The sequence below is a fragment of the Perissodus microlepis genome, chromosome 5, assembly GCF_051167445.1.
Source record: "Perissodus microlepis isolate ML-2025 ecotype Zambia chromosome 5, ASM5116744v1, whole genome shotgun sequence".
In the NCBI taxonomy this organism is placed as follows: domain Eukaryota; kingdom Metazoa; phylum Chordata; class Actinopteri; order Cichliformes; family Cichlidae; genus Perissodus; species Perissodus microlepis.
In genome coordinates this window covers 11,229,189-11,250,605 of record NC_140465.1, presented here as the reverse complement: position 1 = coordinate 11,250,605, position 21,417 = coordinate 11,229,189, and the positions used below count along the sequence as shown (strand labels likewise).

The following is a 21,417-nucleotide window of genomic DNA, read 5'->3' as shown; positions in this document are numbered from 1 at the left end:
AGACACTTCCCCCGTTGCCTACTGGTGGTGGTCAGAGGGCCCGGTGGCGCCAATTTCCAGCAGCCTCGCCTCTGTCAGTGCGCCCCAGGGCAGCTGTGGCTACAATGTAGCTTGCCAACACCAGTGTGTGAATGTGTGGATGACTGAATGTGTAAAGCGCTTTGGGGTCCTTAGGGACTAAGTAAAGCGTTATACAAATACAGGCCATTTATATCAATCTGTGACTGAACGGAGTCAAGTTGGCAGCAATTAACCATGATAAATTATTGAAAATCACATACACCAACCAGGCATAAGATTATGACCACTGGCAGGTGAACACCGATTATCTCTACATCGTGCCCATATTAGTGGTTGGACTATATTAGGGACTAAGTGGACATTTTGTCCTCAAAGTTTATGTGTTTGAAGCAGGAAAAATGGGCAAGGATAAGGATTTGACCTAGTTTGACAAGGGTCAAATTGTGATGGCTAGCCGTCTGGGTCAGAGCAACCCTTGTTAGCTGTTCTTAGTCTGCAGTTGTGAGGAAAACTGGTCCAAGGGAGGAACAGCGGTGAACCAGAGACAGGGTAATGGGCAGCCAAGAGTCACTGATGTGTGTACAGATCAAAGGCTGGCCTCTGTGTTCTGATCCAACAGAACAGCTACTATTGCTCAAATTGCCAGAAGTAGTTAATGCTGGTTCTGATAGCAATTTGTCAAATACACACTTTGTTGTGTATGGGGCTGCATAGCCACAGTCCAGTCGAGTGCCCATTGTTGACCCTTGTCCACTGCCGAAAAGGCAAACAATGGCACGTGAGCATCAGAACTGAACCATGAAGAAGTGGAAGGTGGTGGCCTGGTCTGATGAATCATGTTTTCTTTTACATCATATGGATGGCCGTGTGTGTGTGTTACTTATCTGGGGAATACCTGGGACCAAGATGTAGTGTAGCAGAAGCGTCATGGTTTGAGCAGTGTTGTGTTTGGAAGCATGGGGTTAGGGGTTAGCCATCCATGGGGATGTTACTTTGACATGCACCATCTATCTAAGAACTGTTGAACACCCTTTCATGGAAACACTATTCCCCGTTAGCTGTGGCTAAAGACAACGTGCTCTGCCATAAAGCAAAAATGGTTCAGAAATGTTTGGAGGAGCGCAATGCTGAGATTGACAACTCAATCCAATTGAGCATGTGTGGGATATGGTGGAGAAAAAATTCCAATCCATCTAACATCTTGGTATCATATACCATAGCACATCTTCAGGGGTGTATTGGAGCACATGGCCCAGCAGGTCAGGGCTCTTTGGCAGTAAAAGGCAGGCCAACACAATATTAGGCAGGTGGTCATAATGCTATGTCCAATCAGTATAGCTGTTGTTGGAATGTCCACGCTGGTTTGTGCCTTTGTTGTAAAAATGCTTCTTGCCACTGAATCTCATATTTTTGGAAGGCCTGTTTGTTTTCCCTTAAATGGTGCCACATTTCGAACGAAAATGCATTTGTGGTTTGAGCAGCAGCATTCAGTATGTGGGAGGATCCATTAAAAACCTGCCAAATCTTCCCTGCCAAACAGCTTGCTCTGCTATTGACTCCTGTTAGGTGTTGTTTATTGAAATGGATGATCGAAGTCTGAAGAAACAAGACATACTGGCAATTAAACAATTTATTCATTTAACAAAATTTCAGTAGCATTTGGAAGGCTGAGTGAGGAAACGATTGTGGTGTCGTCTTCTTTGGGCGCCCACTTCAAAGCCTCTTCTTGACAGGTGCCGACTCCAGGTGTTGACAAACAAGAGTCAATAGCAGAATAAGAGAAGAAATGGCAAGTTTTTCATGGGCATAACACATACTCAACTCTGCTGCTCAACCCATAAATACAATTTCCTTACAAGGGAAATAAACAGGCTTTCCAGTAGTATAAGATTTATTGCCAAGAAGCATTGTTAAACCAAAGAATAGACCAAACACACCTGTCCTTACCTTTTGTGCTAGGTTTATTACACTTTAAGTTTGCAACTTCCTGTTCCATAGGAATATAACCAGAATACAACCATTTGGCAGTGAGCAGAGTCCCCTGGAGTTGTATTCAATGGCAAAGATTGACAACATGTTGTTATCTGTTGCTGTCTGATTCAATCTGCGTCTATAAACTAGACAGCAATTATTTGCAAACCTTGAACAATCAGAGTCATTTCAGTCAATCCATGTCAGACTGTAAAAGGTTGCCTACTATCAAGTGACCTGTACAATTGTCTTGCAATAAGAAGTGGTTGTGAGTGTGCAACACCCTCAAGCAGTAGGAAAGCATTTGCAACTTTTTGGTAACTAATCAGTAGTGGAATGTGAAAAATAAAATTCAACTTTGTCAAGCTAAGTAAGTGGAGCCTACAGTGGAGCCAATTTAATGTCATTTTGCCCAGCTAACATCATGTCAGCATTGTGGCGCATGAGATGATTTGTCTTGTCCTCCTCTTCCCCAGCTTCTGAAATTTTTTAAGGACACATTGCCCACAGACTTCAGCTAATATCTCTAGAAATATCTCACGTGCAAAAACACTATTTCATGCCTGTCAAGCTGTTATTTTTGACATCTTTCATAGATTTAACTAAAGAAAATGGATTTACTTACTTCCATATTGTGCCAGGCTGCTGGCAACAAAGCGCATAAATATATAGTTTGTTAAATTTTTCTTTGGCAAGACGGCCAGCGCCACTAGACATAAGACTCCCTTGAGTTAGATGCTTTTTTATAGTCGAATGACTCACCGGTCAGTGCAAAGTAGCTTAATGAACCAAAAAAAAAAAACAACACTTCCCTAAAAACTGTTAGGTACAAGGACTGGACTAATTTAAATGAAAACCTAGCAAGTCTCCAAAGAAAAACACCAGAAGGTAAATAAAGAAAATAAAGAAATTCTTAAAAAAAAAACCAAAAAAAAAAAACCCACAAACAAAACTCAACACTGTAGTGAACTGGAGTTGATTAGGCTGGACAACAAACAAGACAGTTGAATGGTTTTAATCTTTATTTACAATCATTTTACTATACATAATGCACTGTGCAGCTTTTTTTTGTTTTAGTACCTTCAGTACTATCTTTAGTATCTTTAAAACAGAAACAATACAATCTCAGTTGTTTGATAAAAGACAATGAAAATTAAAATCTTTATAGGAGTCAAAAAAAAAACCCAAAACAAAACAAAAAACAGCAACACAAAGATTGCGAGATGAATATAATTACACCGATGAACTGTGTGAATCAAATGAGTGGAGTAAAGGAGGACCACACTGGTCATAACTCAATGGTAAAGCTGCAAGACAAGTATAGAGAAATGTTTGAATATTGAATATTTAAAAAAAAAAAATAATAAAAATATTAGTTGCATACAGAAATACAATATTTAACATGATGAAAAAGAATCTGAGAACATATGACAAGTGAAAAAAAAAGCAAATATCCAAACTTGTTCACCTTGTTTTAGGCTACATCTACATCTACACAAGTATTTTGGTAAGCGTGGCTTTTTCTATGCATTTTTGTCTTTTGAATCCATGAAAACAGACTCTCTGAAAAACTCTTTCTTTTTGGATCTCTTTCACCTACCGGATTGTGACACAGAATCTAAGATCTTCTGAAACTAAGGGTGGTTCAGGGAAGATTTGACTCATTAGATCATCACTCACTCTCAATAATACTCCAATTCCTACAAATTATTTGGGGTTCCCCCCCCCCACACACACACACACACCTCTGTAATACATGTAGAGACAAATAGTAATTATCTTCTGTTGGTTTCCAAGCATTACTGTGTAGTAACATTCACCTGTCCAAGGCTATAGTTTACGATTTCTGCAGGGTAGTGTTTTTATATCCGTGTTCCTGAAAATGTGACACCAATTCCTCAGATTTCATTTCAAATCCCCTTTACTGGTCAGCGTCTTCTGACTCATTGAAATTTACCAAAAGGGAAATTTTTTGTAAGCCACTTCAGATGAAAGCTGTTGGCATGTACTATAACTCTCTATTGGTAACACATGTATGTCACTTTGTGATCTTTAATGATTTTGCGGCCCAATAAATATATTCTCACCTTGCTATACTCCAAAGACAGTTTATATTGTAATTGAGGTTATTTAAAAAGATATGAAAAGTTTATCACCATATCACCAGTGTACCATTCCCACTGAACAATAGGTTTAAGAAAAAGAAAAAAAGAACAACAACAACATTCACTGGTGGAATATTCCATTCACCATTAGGTGGTAGCTTGCGACTGGTGTAACACCATATCTGGACCGCCCTACTGGGGGCATACCACTAGAAACGATTCTGTGTTCATGGACTTTTATTCTCTGATGAAGGCGTGTGTACTGAAACAGCTTTGTGTATTTACATACAAATAAAGGCTGGAATTTGTTTGTTTTTTTAAAAAAGGGAGTGATTTATTTTATTTTTTTTTTTAGTTGGGGGGTTCACTGAGATATAGTTCAAAATGTACTTGGGGAAAAAGTGTCCATGTGGATGTAGGCACGCAAGCTTAATTCATGTCATTAGTAACACCTGTGTTCACCCCGCTCATATCAAAAACAGCTGCTCTCAAATAGGTCCATTACAAACAAAAAGAATAAGCTTAAGAGACAACTGGTTCAACAACAATGCTTCTGTACATGTCCAGGGTCAGCAAGGGGACAATGAATCATGCTTTTGTTTTCTTTAAGCTACAGGGGGAAAAAAAGTACCTGACATTTAATTTATCATGCCAAGAACACGGGAGGAGATTTTTATTTTGTGGGTTTCAACTATTACACTGTCCTATACGCCACAGAGAGATGTCATTCAAGTAAAACCTAGTAGAGGTCTAATCAACTAAATTAAGCCGAACATCTGTTTGAGTATAAAATGAGTTTATATCAACTAATTTCCAAGTTCATTAAAGGAAAGGAGAAAAAAAATGACAACTTGACTATTTCAAAAATAAGAAAAATAAGTAACAATCCATTGATTATAATGCCGGCAGTTCACACATCTTTAGGAAAGAGCTCATTTCTGACACTTGTTCACATAATCATTCTTTGGTTTACAACCCAGGACTTGTGACCTCAGCTGAGGACAGGAATGGAGATCAACTGATAAACTGATGATACCGATCCATCTGCCAGTTTCCCATTCCACTCCATCTTCACTCATGTACAAGACCCTGAGATACTTGAACATCTCTATTTGGAGCAGCAACTCGTTCCAAAGCTAGAGCAGGCACGCAACCTGCTTGTGGCTAAGAATCAGAACGTGAGGTCCCAATTCTCCTCCCAGTTGCGTCATAGCCACAATCCACAAATTCTATGTGGCATTAGCATGCATCATCCAAGACAGCTACATAACTTACAGACATTTAGGGTAAATCGTATCCACCTCAAGAGCCCTGCCACCAAGTATTAAATTTAATTACCTCCAAAACCTTGCTCCCTTGTGTTTTACCAGTCAAAATAATAATAAAATATCCAGTCTATTCCATCCCATCCACATTAAACTGGTTGCACTGCCCAAAATATGCATCAAAGTTACTCCAGTCCCATCAAACTATGGATCAACTTCACTCACTAGCTCAGGCTCCTTACCTGCTAGACATTTCATGTACCTCTAGCTTGTTTTATGACTTAGCTAATGCTGCTATTTTATGTAATGCATTTCAAGACTCAAAGATTCCTCAGAAAAGGGAAAAGAAAGACTGTAACCACAAAAAAGCAAAATGATATTGGACGCATTGAGAGCAGTTCTATTAAAAAAAACAAAACAAAACAAAAAAACCTATCACTCAGTGTATGGTGCTTTGTCTTGACAATGGTGTCAAAGCATGTATGTAGAGTAAATCAAACATGGGAAGGATTTTGAATTGAAAAGGTTGCGGGATAGCGAGGCAGGTCTGAATGAAATTCAGTACACTATTGCTTTTCATGTGGTAAAAATGGTTCAAGCTAAAAAAAGAGGGCTGGTAAGTGTATACACGTAGGCCAAGTGAGACTTAACAAATGAAAGATAAAGCGATAAAACAGAAGGAATTTAAATAGCGATTATGCCATCACTGCACACTCAGTGTACTTACTTGCAAGAAACTTACGAAACAATTTCTGCTGTACATGTAATTTATTTTTTCCTAGAAGGTTCTACAGTTAGAACTTGCATAATTTCATCTTGGACAGCCACTACATAAAAATCCATTATTTGCTATATCAGTGTTTCCCAACCTTTTGGAGCCACGGCACATATTTCATTTTAGAAAAATCACACATGCTAGGGCCTTCATCTGGGTTGGAATTTTCTCCAGGACCCAGGTCAGATCGACTACTTTTCTTTTCAGATATTTATCGATTGCTATTATGTGCTGTGTCATCTCACAGCATGACTATTATGTAATTTCTTCTTGGTTTTCTTCTGTTTTACTGGCAGTTGGCAACCCATTTGATTACAGCAGGTAGTTGTACTGCCCTCTAGTGGAAGAAAATATAATTGTTCTGCCCGCTGATCGCTTAGAGCAGCGGTCCCCAACCTTTTTTGCGCCATGGACCGGTTCATGCCCGACAATATTTTCAAGGACCGGCCTTTAAGGTGTCGCGGATAAATACAACAAAATAAAACTAGTACCGGTACCGAAAAAAAGAAGATTTATTCATAACACACGTGAAAAGACCCAGGAAAACCGAGTTAACGAAAAAACGATAACAAAATAACGCTGAAAACCGATAAAAACCCCAAAAGCCATACATTTCACACCTGAGCCTCAAGTCTCGCGGCCCGGTACCAAACGACTCACGGACCGGTACCGGTCTGAGGCCCGGGGGTTGGGGACCGCTGGCTTAGAGTACTAATCAGATGGAATCAGATCATCTTCCACGGCACACCTATGTGCCGCAGCACAGTAGTTGGAAAACACTGTGCTATATAAAGCATTAAGTTTCAATGAAAGATGTATTTTTTGGTAACATATCCAACAACAAAATAGTTAAGATAATTTAACCTTTACTGCCAATAATTTCAATAAACAGAGTGCGCTGGACAGTGCAGTCTCTCTTTACTTTAGTGCTTAAATTTTTTTGCCATTTTGAAGATGTGTCCAAAAGACAATACAATGTCAACAGGTTGATAAAAAAGACACTCTGTGAAAATTAAAATGTCCACAGTATAGTTATTTTAAAAAAAACAAACAAACAAACAAAAAAACAAAAAAACTAAGAACACTGTCCCACCTTTCCTATTCATCCAAGCAAAGAGATGAACATGACCACACCCATGAACTGTGTGAAGAGGATGAGTGGAGTGAAGAAGGACCACACTGGCCATAATGCAATGTTAAAGCTGCAAGACAAATATTGAGAAATGTTTGAGTATTGATCATTTGTAAAATATTAGTTGAATACAGATGCTCCTTGTTACAAAAAGATGTGAGAGGACAGGCAACAGAGCTGTTTCTCTATCAGATTCAGCTCCTTTGCCCCTTCATCATATACAGGCATTTTATTTTATTTTAGGTTTTAAACACCACATGCTATCAGCTGCTATAATGCAACATATCTGTCTTTAATAATAATCATCATCATCATCACCACCACCATCTTCTGAGAATAAAGAAGTATGGGATAAATAAAGTATTATGATCTTTAAATTTCTTTGCACTCACAAAAACAAACAAACAAAAAACGACTAAATAAATACTGTGCTGTATGCATTGTGGCAAAGTATTGAATCACCTCTTTTTTTCCTATTGAATCACGTTTCTTTCTGTTTTTTCCTAAGGAAGCAACACGCTTTAAAAATGCTCCAGAGCAACATCTTTATGCATGCTCAATCATGGAGGTAAGGAAATCCCAAAAAGTTGATTCTGTTCATCTGGGAGAAATGTTTTGTCACTCATCCAAATGACTTCTTCAGTCTTAGCTGACTGCAGCTTTCCCCAACCCTTTAAACAGTACATTTGCATAATGAGTGAAAATACAACTGGACAAGTGGGTGAAAAATCTGTCTGACAGACAACTCACCCAAGCAGAGAAAAACATCCTTGCGAAAGGGTAGAGCTTTGCTGTGATACCGACACAAATATGGCTAGTGGAACCGATCACAGCCACAGAAACAGAAATTTGAAACAACAACATTGAAGATGTGGAAGCAGAGCAACTGCGGACAAAGGTTTCAGCCTGTCTCAACAATGCAAAGCATTGAGGAGCATGGAGGAGAGCAAAGCACTCACATCCCTTAGTAATGACGAAAACAATATCATTCTTCCGGCAGACAAAGGTAGGTGCACAGTTTTGCTAAGCCGGAAAGACTATCATGAGAAGATTTTGCCACAGTGACAAAAATACTTATGAGCCCCTAAAACGAGACCCAGGACGTGGTTACAGGAAGATGGTGTCTGAAGTAGTTAGAACAAGACAATGCCATTGACCAGACCTCATACCACAGGATATACCCAGGGGAAGCTACACCAAGTCCATGTGGTTTGCTAAAGATACATAAACAGGGTGTACCTTTAAGACCAATTGTCTTTATGATCAACTTAGTCACCTATAACATCTCGGTTCTGGATTCGATCCTCAACCCGTTAGTAGGCACCTCTGAACACCACATCAAGAACACCTTGGATTTTGTTGAGAGATGTCATTATGTAGGCAGATGAAACCATGGTCTCGTACGATGTTACATCTCTCTTCACTTGCATCCCAGTCACTGAAGCAGTGGAGGTAGTTTGTAAGCGATTACAAGATGACCTCAACCTCAGCACCAGAACCAATCTCAGCACCGATCAGTTAGAGCAGGTCGGTGCGGCCAAAATTTTTTATCACAATATATATTTGAAAATTTGCGATAACGATAGAACTGACAATATAATTGACGTGAGACAAAATGCAACTCCACAACTTTACTAGTGCAAAAAAAAAACAAAAAACAAAAAAACAAAACATTCATGTATTGTCACTTAAACAAGCAGCTGTTTTTATGTGCATTAAAACTATATAAATCCAGTGTTTGACCACTGAGAGCTAAAACTCAGGTGAGGTTTCAAAGCTGTGTGCCGGTGATTGGACATCAGCCGCTGATAAAGTGGGTTCGCCTATAAAGTGCTCTGTAGGGAAAAAAGCTCCAGCAGCTCTGTGCTCTGGAAAAAAAACTATATTTACTTATCTTTTGCAGAAAAATGCGTCGATATTGCGTTATATCGAACAACGACTGCCCAGTTAAACTGTGACTATCACCAGGTAACGTGGGCGTGTTTCTTGAATTAGCAGCAGGTGTTAAACAGTTGACAGGTGAGGAGGAGGATGCATGCAGGTAAACTGAGGGCTTGTTGAGCTAATCGCTGGTGTCGTGAGAAAAATGTCAGCTCGTTCTGTATGTTACAGAAGCACAGAGACACAAGACCAGGCGGAAAGAGACAATTGTTCGGTGAAAATGAGAATCTGCGGATGCAACATGTGGAACACGGAGAGTGGAATATGTAAACAAACCGGTTAATGTAAAAAAAACAAACAAACAAACAAACAAACAAAAAACAGTTACCATGGAACACCGGGGCTGTGAGCTCGGTGCACTCTGTCAGCTGACCGTTAGCAGAGCTAGTGACATCTCTGAAAACATGTTCTATGTTGACAACCTGACCAGACATGTAAAGATTAGGCCATGACATTCGCGGCTAAAACACTATTAAAAGTGTAGTTGGTGACAGAAAAATGGGGTATTTTAAAACTTTACACCACCACCATTGCTGCCTGTGATTTGAAATGCATTCTGGGATACCTGGCTGCCCCAAGTCCACACAAGCAATCGATTATCTAGGATCGACCTGTCTTGACTTACTTTGCACGGCAACCAAGAAAATGTTAGAGAAGCTGCAGTGGCAGCGTTAAACATTTATTTAATTATATATTTCCAATTTCAATTAATTATTGCCACATTTAATTCATTATTTAATGGTGTATTTAATTAATTCATTATGTCAGTCCTGGCGTTCCATACACATCAAGTTCACCAGGGAGAATTTGAAAAATGACAGGCTAGGCTTCTTAGACTTGAAGATTTACATTCGTAAAGGTGGACATTTGTTGATGTGTACCGTAAACCAACGCATACGGATGAGTATTTAAGGTTTGACTCTCATCATCCACTGGAGCACAAACTGGGTGTCATCAGGACGCTATAAAACAGTGGGAACACCATCCCCACAGATACAGCGGCCAGGGAAGCTGAAGAACATATCAAGAAGGCCCTGGACATTTATCAAAGCTGGGAAGACACCTAAAGGAAGCTCCAGGCGATCCAGGAGAGAAGAAGGACAAGAGCTTCCTCAGCAAAAACCCGTAGTGATCTCTTATGTGTCAGGAATATCAGAACAGCTGAGACGCATTTTCTCCTAACACCGGAAACACGCTGCGTCAAAAATTGGTCCACCCCAAGGATCGGATGTCCCGACACAGAGCAGTATAGTGTATGCTGTTAAGTGCCAGGAGGATAGCCATGATTTATACATTGGGAAAACCAAACAACCTCTGGCTAAGCGGATGGCACAACACAGAAAAGTCAGGCCAGGAGTCTACTCACACCTACAGGCCAGTGGCCACTCTTTCAATGATCCTCGACAGGGAGGAACACTGGTTTGAGCAGGGAGTCAAGGAGACCATTTACTTGAAAAGGGAAAGACCATCTCTTAATTGAGGAGGTGGACTATGGGTGCATCTTTCACCATCTTACAATGCTGTGACTGCAGCCGTTTCCCAACTCTCTGTGAATGGTACTCATAGCAACCACTGATCAATGGGCTTTGATCAGTGGTTGTTGATTAGTGGTGATGAAAATTTGGATATTAATGATCAAGAAAGTGACCTCACGCCCATTGTTCGTCAGTGGTGCTAGTTTCAGTTATTGTGCAAATGTACTGTTTAAAAGGATGGGGAAACCTGCAGTCAGCTGAGACTAAAGAAGTCACTTGGATGAATCAACTTTTTGGGGCTCTTGAGCAATAGTTCTCCAGGTTCTCTGAAGGCTTTTCAAAGCTTTTCTTTGGACATTAGCTGCTTTTTCACTCAACTATTAGTCCAGTCCTTGTACCTGTCCATTTTCAAAGGATATTTTTTTTGTTGTTTCTTGTCTACTTAACACTGACCTATGAATCATTGAAGCATAAAAAAGCACCCAAGTCAAGGGATGACCCAGTGTTGTGTCTACACATAACAGACAACTTAAAGAAAAAGAAAAAAAACAAAGCAAAAGCAGCCTGTCACAAAAAACACATAATTTATTTCTACTTCCTTCACTGGCCCTAGCTGTCAGGAAGGCATTCTCAAGCAAGAAAAATAGAGAGAAAAAAGCTGATTTATCCCAAATTAGACAAATTAGAGGTCTTATGGAACAATTAATCCAAATTTCAAATTTTTTGTTCAAATCATCACTTTCATGGTCAGAAGAGGTACAAAAATGAGTACCTACAGCCATTTGTAAAACTCGGTGAGGCTCTGGCATGGTTTGAGGCTACATTTCAGCCAATGGTGCTGGGAATTGTGTCGAAAATGATGGAATTATGAATGCAGAAAAACACTGTCAGATTTTGATCCACCATGCAATATGAACTGAAAGATGACTGACATTTTTATTTTTCAGCATAACAATGATCCCAAACACACTGCCAATGAAGTAAAAACTTAACTGGATAGAGAAACCAAAAGTGCAACATTATCAGTTAGTGTTGTGCGATATGACCAAAAATCTCCTGATATAACCCATCTGTTATCCCAAAAATGACACATATCCCAATATAGTACATTTTCTGTAGATTTTGTGATTATATGTGTTGATTATATAAACAGAAGTAATATTTCTTGTTACATTTAAATTAAATCAAAAGTGAAACAAATATGACCCTCACATGGCGTTAACCACATGGCGTATTGACACAAACTAGATGACCCGTTGCACTCATGAAAGCGCTTCCCTGAGCCCTCCAGCTATCATTACTGTCCCTGTATGGTTGTCAAGAAACTAACCTCTGCAGACACTGACTGCAGAGTGTTCGGTTTCGGATGCAGTGCACCATTAAACTCTTACAAGGATGTGTTGTTCGGCTCATCCACATATCTGTTGTTCCAGCGTAGTATGCTACGTTGCTGATTTCCTCCAATACTTACCCGACACTCGTAATATAGAACAGGCAAATCGACTCGCGGTGAAGTGTTTTCGGCTGGGAGTTATGTACCTGGAATCGAATGTTTTGACCAGTGCACAAAATCATATAACGAGCTCCTAAATTTTTTTGGGCTGGTTCTTGTGTGGTGCCAGTGAAAGAATATTTCAGTTAATACTGTGTTTTGTGATAGAGTATAAATATGAAACAATAAGCGTTTCGATATCATCCTCTAATATAATTCATCATATCGCACAGCCCAACTGTCAGTCATAGATTGGCCTCCCCAGTGCCCAGATCTCAACATTATTGAAGCAGTGTGGGATCATTTTGCCAGAGAATGGAACAAAAGTCAGCCAACATCCAAAGAAGAGCTTTGAATGTCCTTCAAGAAGCCTGGAGAACTATTCCTGAAGACTACTTAAATAAATGGTAAGAAGGTTTGCCTAAGGGAGTTCAGACAGTGTTAAAAAATAAAAATGGTTATACAAATTCATTATACCATATTGATATTACCATATATACAAACGATATAGATTTTCAAGCTTTTGAGAACTGTACAAACTCTATTTTTGCCTTATATACTGCATTGCATATTGCAAATATGCAAGACAATATATAAAGAAAATAATTTGCTGCCCCTACTTTCAATTTCCCTAGAAACTTATAAAGAAATGAGGGTTGGTTCAACATCTTTTTTGCACAGTAGTATACACACAAACACCTGCAAGAAAATGCCTAAACCTGCTCCATTCCACTTACACAAATAGCCTTGATTAAATACCAATATTTGTTTTTAACCTGCTATCAAAATGACTGCCATTAAACAAGTCAATTATTACATATTTTAAATTGTGCTGAAATGCTAGGCACTTTTTACTGTTCATAACATTACACACATACTTTTAGATCAGTTTGATGAGTCAACAGAGGCTAGCTTTAGCAGCTTTCGTTCCTTACAGATTAAGATCCACTTTGATTACAGTACATGCCACAGTAACATTTAAATCTTACTGGACAGTCAGTTGCCTACCATTATCTCTTACTATATACCCAAAAGAATATAAAATTGTTTATGCAAAAACATTTAAAGAAGAAAAGTACTATAGCCTTTGCTATACATGTTGTTGGCATATAAACCTATGGCTGCATTTTTTGTGTGAAAACAATGCTTTGGAGTTAACTTGTAATTACGCAGGATATGTCCTGTTTTACCTGCATGATGCAGCGATAAATGCTGCAGTGGTGATTGGAGGAATGGCAGGGTACTCTTGGTCATAGTGCTGGATGCCTTTGTACCACTCCAAGTACACAATGCAAAACGTGGCCAGAGACAAGCAGATCCCCAGGAGTAACAGACCAACGCTGAACCACCAACTGGCAAAACAGGTTAAAATAAGGATCAGTGTCAACACCTAAAGCTAGTCTATTCAAACAGAGAACATGCTGCATCACGAAAACATTCGCACCAGTATCATATAATCACAATGTCATTGAAAGAGAAGAAAAAAAAAACAAAAACAAAAACCACCTCTTGGGTTTTGATTTTCAAGCACCTTTCATAACGACAAAGTAGTGCTTGGTGATACAGTTAAAAAATAAAGAAAGAAAATGTAATTTTAAAAAAAGGTATTCCTTTATAACACCAACACTACAATTATGTAAGTAATATAAAAAAAATTTTTAAACTGAAATACTGATTTGACAAAAATTATGTGAAATATATTAAAAAAAACAATGTGCACAGAGGAGGTGACGCCTTTAAGAAGATAATCCGTCACTTCTTATTGTGGGAGGTTTTCTGTTATTGCAGTTATCAGCATCTAGCTATGATTAAGTTACAAAAGTATCTGAGTATGGCATTTGGTGGAATTGGTGCACCCCAGAAAAGAAAAGAAAGACTCTTTTTATACAAGGGTATTGTCGTGTTTATCTGCATCTCCTTATTACTGCATCATTAGAGTGCAGAGTAGAGAACAGTCACTCTATATGAGATAAGCTACAGTAAAGACATTAACAGCAGAAAATATACAAGCTAATGTCTGTGTGCACATGCACCAGCTAGTGAACCAAACAGCAGTACTGTTCTATATTCCAGGCAAAATGCAACAACTAAGCGGACAGTAACCTGCTCATATTGAGTACCATCACAAATTATGCATTTTCCACAAAATGCAATGAAATATACTGATGTTGATGATATTCAGAAAGAACTACAGCAAACACTTTAAAAGAACAATGTTTACTGTGATTATCTGAGAAATTTTAATAATAGTATAACGCGGAATGAGTGAGCAACAAAGCACATTCACCTTTTTATATCATCATTTTCCATGATGTGTCGGAGGAAGTCCACGTAGTATGTCACAACTACCGAAGCCACAATCCAGAAAACAGAGTGTTTATTGATGCGGGGGAGTGGTTTGACCTCTTTTTCCTCTTGACCTGAAAGAAACAAACAAACACAAAAGCACAAAAATTATTTGTATTAACTCAAGCCCTTTTTAAGGGCATACTTAATTACAGGACACCTCAGAAGAACAGACCGTACACTGTTACGATGTTTTACTATAAATTAGATGCTAAGTTATTATATTAACACCCTGCATTACTCAAAGAAAACTGAAGTTATAGCACCAGATGACATAAATCAAATCTAAGATTTGTCTCATCAGAAGGCATACGACAAATCTCCGTTGTACAAATTCCAGCCTTTAACATTTAAGCAGCTTCTGAGGCAAAACTGATAGGTTTCCTTCAGACAATCTTCCCTCTCAGAGGGCTATTAATCTCTATAATTTAATGGTTGATTAAACGTATCAGAGATTGTTGTTGGCTGCTGAAGTGGCTTAGCGTGCTACTCCACTGTACAAAGAGTTCACTATGAACTTGACGCCCTAGATAAGTAGCTGCTGTACATCTTAATCAAAGTTAAGCCTAATGGTTCATCCTTCATGTAACATTGGCATAGTACTATAATACATTATCTTGCCATAGAGACCCAGTGATGATAAGCAGGTATGGGTGTCATATACACAAAGCCATTCATAAGAAATCTCAATCTCGGTTATCTTACAGTTTACACTGGCAAAGGCACGACCCTTGAATTGATAACTGTGTAGGAGTAGAGTGTCCCCTGTATTATGTTGCTGAGCTGACACAGAGTTTCTTCACAGTCTCACAGTCAAAACAATCAAGAATTGGTGGATTTCTGCCAGCTAGGGCCTCAGAGTTGGACAAGTGTCGGTTGTACAAGCTGCCTACAAGACACCATTACAATAAAAAGGCTGCAGTCACAATGACCAGCCGCTGTGTTACAGCTGAAGGAGTTTGCGTTTAATTACCTGTAGCTTAATACAGGGACGAAGTAATGAAAAGAAAGAAAAACCTTAAATGGTTTAAAGAAAGACCAAAAAAAACAAAGAAAGAAAGGTTACTTTTCTATCAACCTTTGCTCGGGTCAGCAGCTGTACCTGTGGCAGACAACCACAATTTGTACTCAAGTGACAGTTTGACACCTTTAAAGTCACAGACCGGGGTTAACTCTGTGGATAACAGTAACGGTGCCTTCCAGCGTAAATGGTTCGTTCAGAAGAAGAAATATTAGTTAAAACTGGCTAATAACGTTAGCCAGCATACATTTTCTAAACCTTACTCTTTTCATCTTCGGTACCCGAATCTGCCGGTCGCATAAGCAATTCTGCATCTCTTCTAAATCGATTCCGTAAGTTTGCAAGTTCACTGTCGTTCAGCATTTTACTGACGCTATCATTAACTTAACATGAACATTAAATGTTAGCTAGCTGGGTATCAGAAGGCACTTCCTGTGACACACTCAGTCGCTTTTTTATGACGCACTTGAACGAGACGGTTGTAGTTTTAAAACCCATTCTATAATAAAATGATAAGAATAACTAAATGTTTAATCATTTGACTTTAAAGCGATTATAAAATAGCTGAAGTAAAACGTAAAAAGGTAGAATACTTTCAGAAAGGTTAACGTCAGGTATATATTAAATTGGATCTTTCTAAGATAGAATGCTTAATCATAAAGTATTCTCAGTCTCTTCAATCTTTTAACTCAAGTGACAGCTACGACTGTTTTTTCTTATATCTTTACACGTATAAAAATAGAATTTGGCAAAGAGGAATGGGCCGTTCAGAAATTTTCTGTCGTTTTAAAAAGAATATCTATAAAAAACATTTTGTGCCTGTCTTTTATTAAGGAGCAGCTGGTAAGGTAGAGAAACAACCAATCTGGACCACTGGTCTGGAAAGAAATGCACGTCTAGTGTAACTGAGGATTAAGGGGAGGGTGGTCTGATGGGGTACTTCTGATGCCAACCCTCATAACATTTGCAGAATACATAGTCGCTGGCTTTACTCCAAGCCTAATCTTGAATGTGAATGTATACATTTACATAGCTCTGGCAGCAATCTGACACTTCTCTTATTGTTGCTTGTAATTCTGAGCCCTAATTTTTTTCTGTTGAGACTTGAGACAGATTTTTTTTATACTTAATGGTTTGTCTATCACCCAGTTTAGCAGCTATAAATGCCAGAGTCCAGCTTTTTGTTGGAATGTTTTTATTATTTTTGTAATATATGACGATTGGACTGACATGTTGCTAAAATTCTAATTATTTAAATCACATAACTGCACAACTCCTGCATTTCGTCATCTTTAGGGAAAATGAAATGACTCCTCTTACTAAAATATATTAAAATACCTCACTGAAATAAAACTGTGTAACAGTGCTGAACTTCGTATGGATGTGACACTTATATCACAATTTTATGAACCAAAAATAAATAAGTTTTTAAAAAAAACCTTAGTTCTGTGCAAAACTCTTGAGCCACCCAATCTATCTGAAGAGGCCAATCCATGACTGATAGTGTTTCACCGTTTTTTTTTCTTTCTTTCCCGGTCTGCTTTTACTGCATTGGCAGTGTGTCTGGGATCATTTTCATGCTGCAAAATGAAACCTTTTCTAATCAGATACTTTCCAAATTGTACTGCCTGGTGGATCAAAATCTGATGGTACTATTTTATGTTCTTAAATCCAATCATTTTAAACGATCTCCAAACAAGGCTGGCTGAAATGGAGCCCCAAATCATGACAGAGCCGTTTAGTGACCATTTGTGATGAGGCTTCAACAAAAACTACAAGGCCAGATGCATCTTTTCGCTCCTGTGTCAAGTCTTTGCTGGTTTTTTTCTCATTCTTAAGGGTGGCTTTCACATCTGCAACAGATGCCATTTTCTTTTCTATTCCAGTATATTAAAATCCTTCAGCTACATCGCACACCATGTCAATCTATGCCAACTTTTCTTTTTGGCAGACACTTTATTCATGCAAAAATGTTATTTTGTCTTTGAAACCTTGTTATTTTCTGCTGCATTTTGTAGATCACATAACCAGGAATTGATTATACTGGGTTTTTCTGGTCAGCCTGCTGATTACAAAGTCCCCAAAGACACAATATAAAAATCGGTTCCTTTTTTAAGCTGCCTGTGCAGGCACAACATCTGGAAATTCCTTGAGTTAGGTAGCTTTTCTGCGCTTGAATAATTCATAGATCAGTGAAAGAAAATGGAGAGCTATACAGACTAGACTGAAAATAAGTATAATGCAGTGAATGTCCAAAGAAAAACTAAGACTGTAAGAACTATTGCTCAAGAACACTTAAAAAAAAACAAATTATGAGGAAGTCTGTCTCTCTAAAATATAAATAACCTTTTATACAGAGCTGTACGTTTCATAATATCACTTTGATACCAACAGCATGTTATTAATCATATACAGCAGATTAAGGCTTGAATGAATGCATTTGTTTTGCAGTGAAGATGTAGTTTCAGCATTCTGGGGGGTCTGGATTAAATCAACAGAATTAAGTTCTGCTGAGCCCAGGTGGACTAGAAAACATCATTTTAATACTACCAAACTTCAGTTACAGCTTGACTAAAGCCCAAAGTATGTAATATACAATTACAAGGTAAGCAGTGTGATGAATGAGCATCAGTGTTAAACCTGCTGGGATTAGCTGAGCTTCATAAAGCTGGGCAGATTTCCTCCTGTTTGTGTGTGCGTCTGTGTGTCTGCGTGTGCGTACAGGGTAAAGAGACTGCTCATTCTAGTCGTGCAAAATCAGACAGCATTAAAACTTCACCTGAGGCTGACACCAAGCGTCTTGCCTCTATGGGGCTTCTGTATCCCTGGCCAAGTGAGCCCCGTTCGGGGTGCCGAGGAATGTGCATTAACTTCGTCCCGTGTGAGAGTCTAATTCACCTCAGGTGCACCTCTCCCGTTACCCTTCCCCCACTCGAACATCCAATCCCACAGATAAGGTGCCATTTCCCAGCCTTACCGCGAGCTTGGAATGCGTAACAGAGCAGCCATCTATCACAATTGTCATACATTAAACAGTACTAAAGTTTTTAAGTCAAACAGGAACCAGACACTTAAATCGGTGGTAAAAACATTTTATCTTCAACATCATGTCAACTGTATTAAAAGACAACAATAAGACAATGATGGCTTTGAAATTAAAAAAAAAATCTATGCAATATGTCAAAAGGAGAGGATGAAGGAGTCTACTTTACAAGTCTAACTCTATCTTTCAAAACTCTAAGCTTTGGATTTTTGTTGATCTTGTTGTTGAAAAGTGCTAGCACTTCTTCCTCCTTCTTAAAATTCCTATCACCAGTGTAGGAATAGTAGGCAGCCAAAATCTGAAAAACATGAGCAAGCTTTTACTTTAGTGTTAATAAAAGATTATAGATCTTTGAAACTTTAAGAGTTTGATATACAAATAATGTGTGTGTGAATGGGTGGATGACTGAATGTGTAAAGCGCTTTGGGGTCCTGAGGGACTAGTAAAGCGCTATACAAATACAGGCCATTTACCATAAACAACTACATCCTCATTTCATATAGCAATGAAAACACTTCATGGCTCACCTTCTTTCTGAGTTTTTTCACTGACATTTCCTGGTCAGGTGACTCTCTCAGTACTGCCTTGATGTTCCCCTTCCAGTTAAATTTACCTGATGAGAAACAGAAATCAGCTTTCAGTACAGACACTAATCACCAAGGGTCACTTTCTCACTCTGAACAAAAGAGGCAACACTGACCTCTGCTGCCTAATCACTGACTAATCATTTAATAAAGCAGGGCAATCTTAGTCATTGCTAGCTCCACTGTACCTTTAGTAGCAGCTCGATCCTCAGTCTCCTCTTGATCATCAGCATCCTCCGTTTCTTCATCAACTGGAAAATGATGATAACAGAGTTATGTAATAAATGTTGAAATACACACACACTTAAAAAAAATAATAACATAAATCTGACCAGACTTCACAAAGCCGCTGATGTAAACATCCCCAATCTATGCTTGAGTGTTAGAGAATACCTAAACTCAGTTTAACCATGACAGTAACTAGCACTTCAGAAATCTTGACTCACCCTTTGTTTTCTTGCTTGATGTCTCATTTTCAGTGCCATAGCTGTTATCATCATCACTGGGTTCTTCAGAGAGCTGTTTTCTCTTTCTATCCTTTTTCTTTTTGCCCACCATTTCTTTCTCCAGCTCTTGTGCGACTGTGTTTTCAGCACCTTTTGTAGCTTTCCCATTCTTCTGCTGTCGGGCCTCTTTGCGTTCCCGTTTGTTCAGTTTTTTCTTCTTCTCTCCCTCATCACTTGGGTGGCCATTCGGCTCTTCTTTTCCATTAGTGTGTACTTTGACTTCAGCCTCTGTCTGCTGAGCTGGCTGTGGGGGCTCTGAAGCCTGTCAGACAGTGGCAGTTAAAGACAATCACTACAGCTAATGTAAACATGCTAGACTCTTTATTTTTATGGCATACTTGATGTTAAAAGGAGCAGTTTGCTTCCACTCATTTCCTGGTAACATTCAAATTTAATAAGCACACATTCACAGAAAAAACTAAAAACATGAGAACTAACAAGCCTAACTTACGTTATCAGCTGCAGCAAGTATATTCCACACTTCCTCCTGCAGACTGGGGTTTGGTATTTTCAGACTATTTTTCATCCAGTTCTGATGGGAAAAGAAAAATGTGACAGTGAATCAACATCAACGTGAAAACTGATTACTTTGTACAGTTTTAAGTAATACTAACCTGAAACTTGGCCTTCTTTCTCGGTACGTTATCGTAAGTACTGACTTGCTGGAGGACATCTCTTAGCTTTGCACTGACTCCAGGTTTGTTCATGGCTTCATGGACTTTCTTCAGTAAAAGGACATAAAGGTAGAACAGTTGGCTTTCCTAAGTGATCCAAAAGCTTTGCAGAGTTTTTCTTTTTCTTCCCTGAATCTTACCTGGATCCACTGCTGCTGTTTCACATCTCCTTTGTTTGTTTTCGCCTCGTAGCCTTTGCCTCCATACTTCTGATCTTCACTGATGCATTTAATGTGGGTTTTGTAGTCATCGCCCCTAGTAGACAAACACACAAATCGTTAGCACCGAGGCTGATCTAGCGCCTGTTAGCCTGGGCTAGCAGTGAACAGTCATTAATTACCAGAAGTCTTTTCCACAGTCGATGCAGGACAGGACCTGGCAGCCCCGGCAGATATTTACATGTTTATCAACCTGAGCTTTTTTCAGGGACTCCCCACAAGCGTTGCAGGTGAAAAACACCATATTCAAAGACTCTCCTGTTTGGCTTGAGTGCAGCGATAACGGTCAAAACTGAACCGGCCTACACTCTGCGGCACCGACCTATAAACCGGAGTCGGTTAAACTCTCATGCGAAAGCTGAACGCATGTGACAGCGCTGATACGAGCTAACGTTAGCCAAAGAACGGCGGCAGACCCGGGTCCCCTAAAACTGTAAAACACTACAAAAACAAACTCTCTCCTGGGAAAAGTGGGGGTCAAAACGGTGTGATGGACCGATGGATTAAATCCGTTGCCTCAAAATCGCATTTAAGCGCAAACGTTCAGCGGCTTCGTTATATTCCAAACTTTTCCAAACACACATTAGGGTACCACGCATGTGCGAAAGGCTACTACTTCCGCTGTAAGCATTTTACGATAGTTACGGGTCAGAGAATATTCGTGCTTTGTTCCAGACAGAATCTCTAACTATTCCACATGTGGTCTCTTATTGGAATTTCTTTGTCAGTGACATTAACTGGAAAAGAGTATGGACAATTCCTAACAAGTATCTGGTAACGAATAAAGTGAAGGAAGTCTCATTTAAAATTCTGCATAAATTTTATCCTGCTAATCATTACATGACAAA

The 21,417-nt window shown here is 39.0% G+C and overlaps 2 protein-coding genes across 3 annotated transcripts in view; both read right to left on the bottom strand.

Annotated features, from left to right (window-relative positions):
* Positions 1–16,003, bottom strand: part of tmem128 (transmembrane protein 128) — a 29,216-nt gene extending 13,213 nt beyond the window's left edge. The window contains exons 1-4 of one of the 2 annotated variants that reach the window (XM_084927808.1): positions 15,808–16,002; positions 14,465–14,597; positions 13,368–13,529; positions 2,997–7,339 (exon numbers count right to left, since the gene is read on the bottom strand). In XM_084927808.1, the coding sequence (XP_084783934.1) occupies positions 7,240–7,339; positions 13,368–13,529; positions 14,465–14,597; positions 15,808–15,907 (495 nt within the window). In that variant the 5' untranslated portion in view covers positions 15,908–16,002 and the 3' untranslated portion in view covers positions 2,997–7,239. Of the gene's footprint in view, positions 1–2,996; positions 7,340–13,367; positions 13,530–14,464; positions 14,598–15,807 lie in introns of those variants that run through there. The other variant, XM_084927809.1, reaches the window with a different exon arrangement.
* Positions 16,004–18,620: 2,617 nt separating this feature from the next.
* lyar (Ly1 antibody reactive homolog (mouse)) lies at positions 18,621–21,191 on the bottom strand. The gene is made up of 8 exons (XM_084927807.1): positions 20,692–21,191; positions 20,492–20,606; positions 20,292–20,399; positions 20,129–20,209; positions 19,618–19,939; positions 19,360–19,422; positions 19,115–19,200; positions 18,621–18,885 (listed from the first exon to the last, which is right to left on the bottom strand). Exons 1-8 carry the CDS (start codon positions 20,811–20,813, stop codon positions 18,748–18,750), a joined length of 1,035 nt encoding a protein of 344 aa, XP_084783933.1. The 5' UTR covers positions 20,814–21,191; the 3' UTR covers positions 18,621–18,747.
* Between the last annotated feature and the right edge of the window lie 226 nt (positions 21,192–21,417).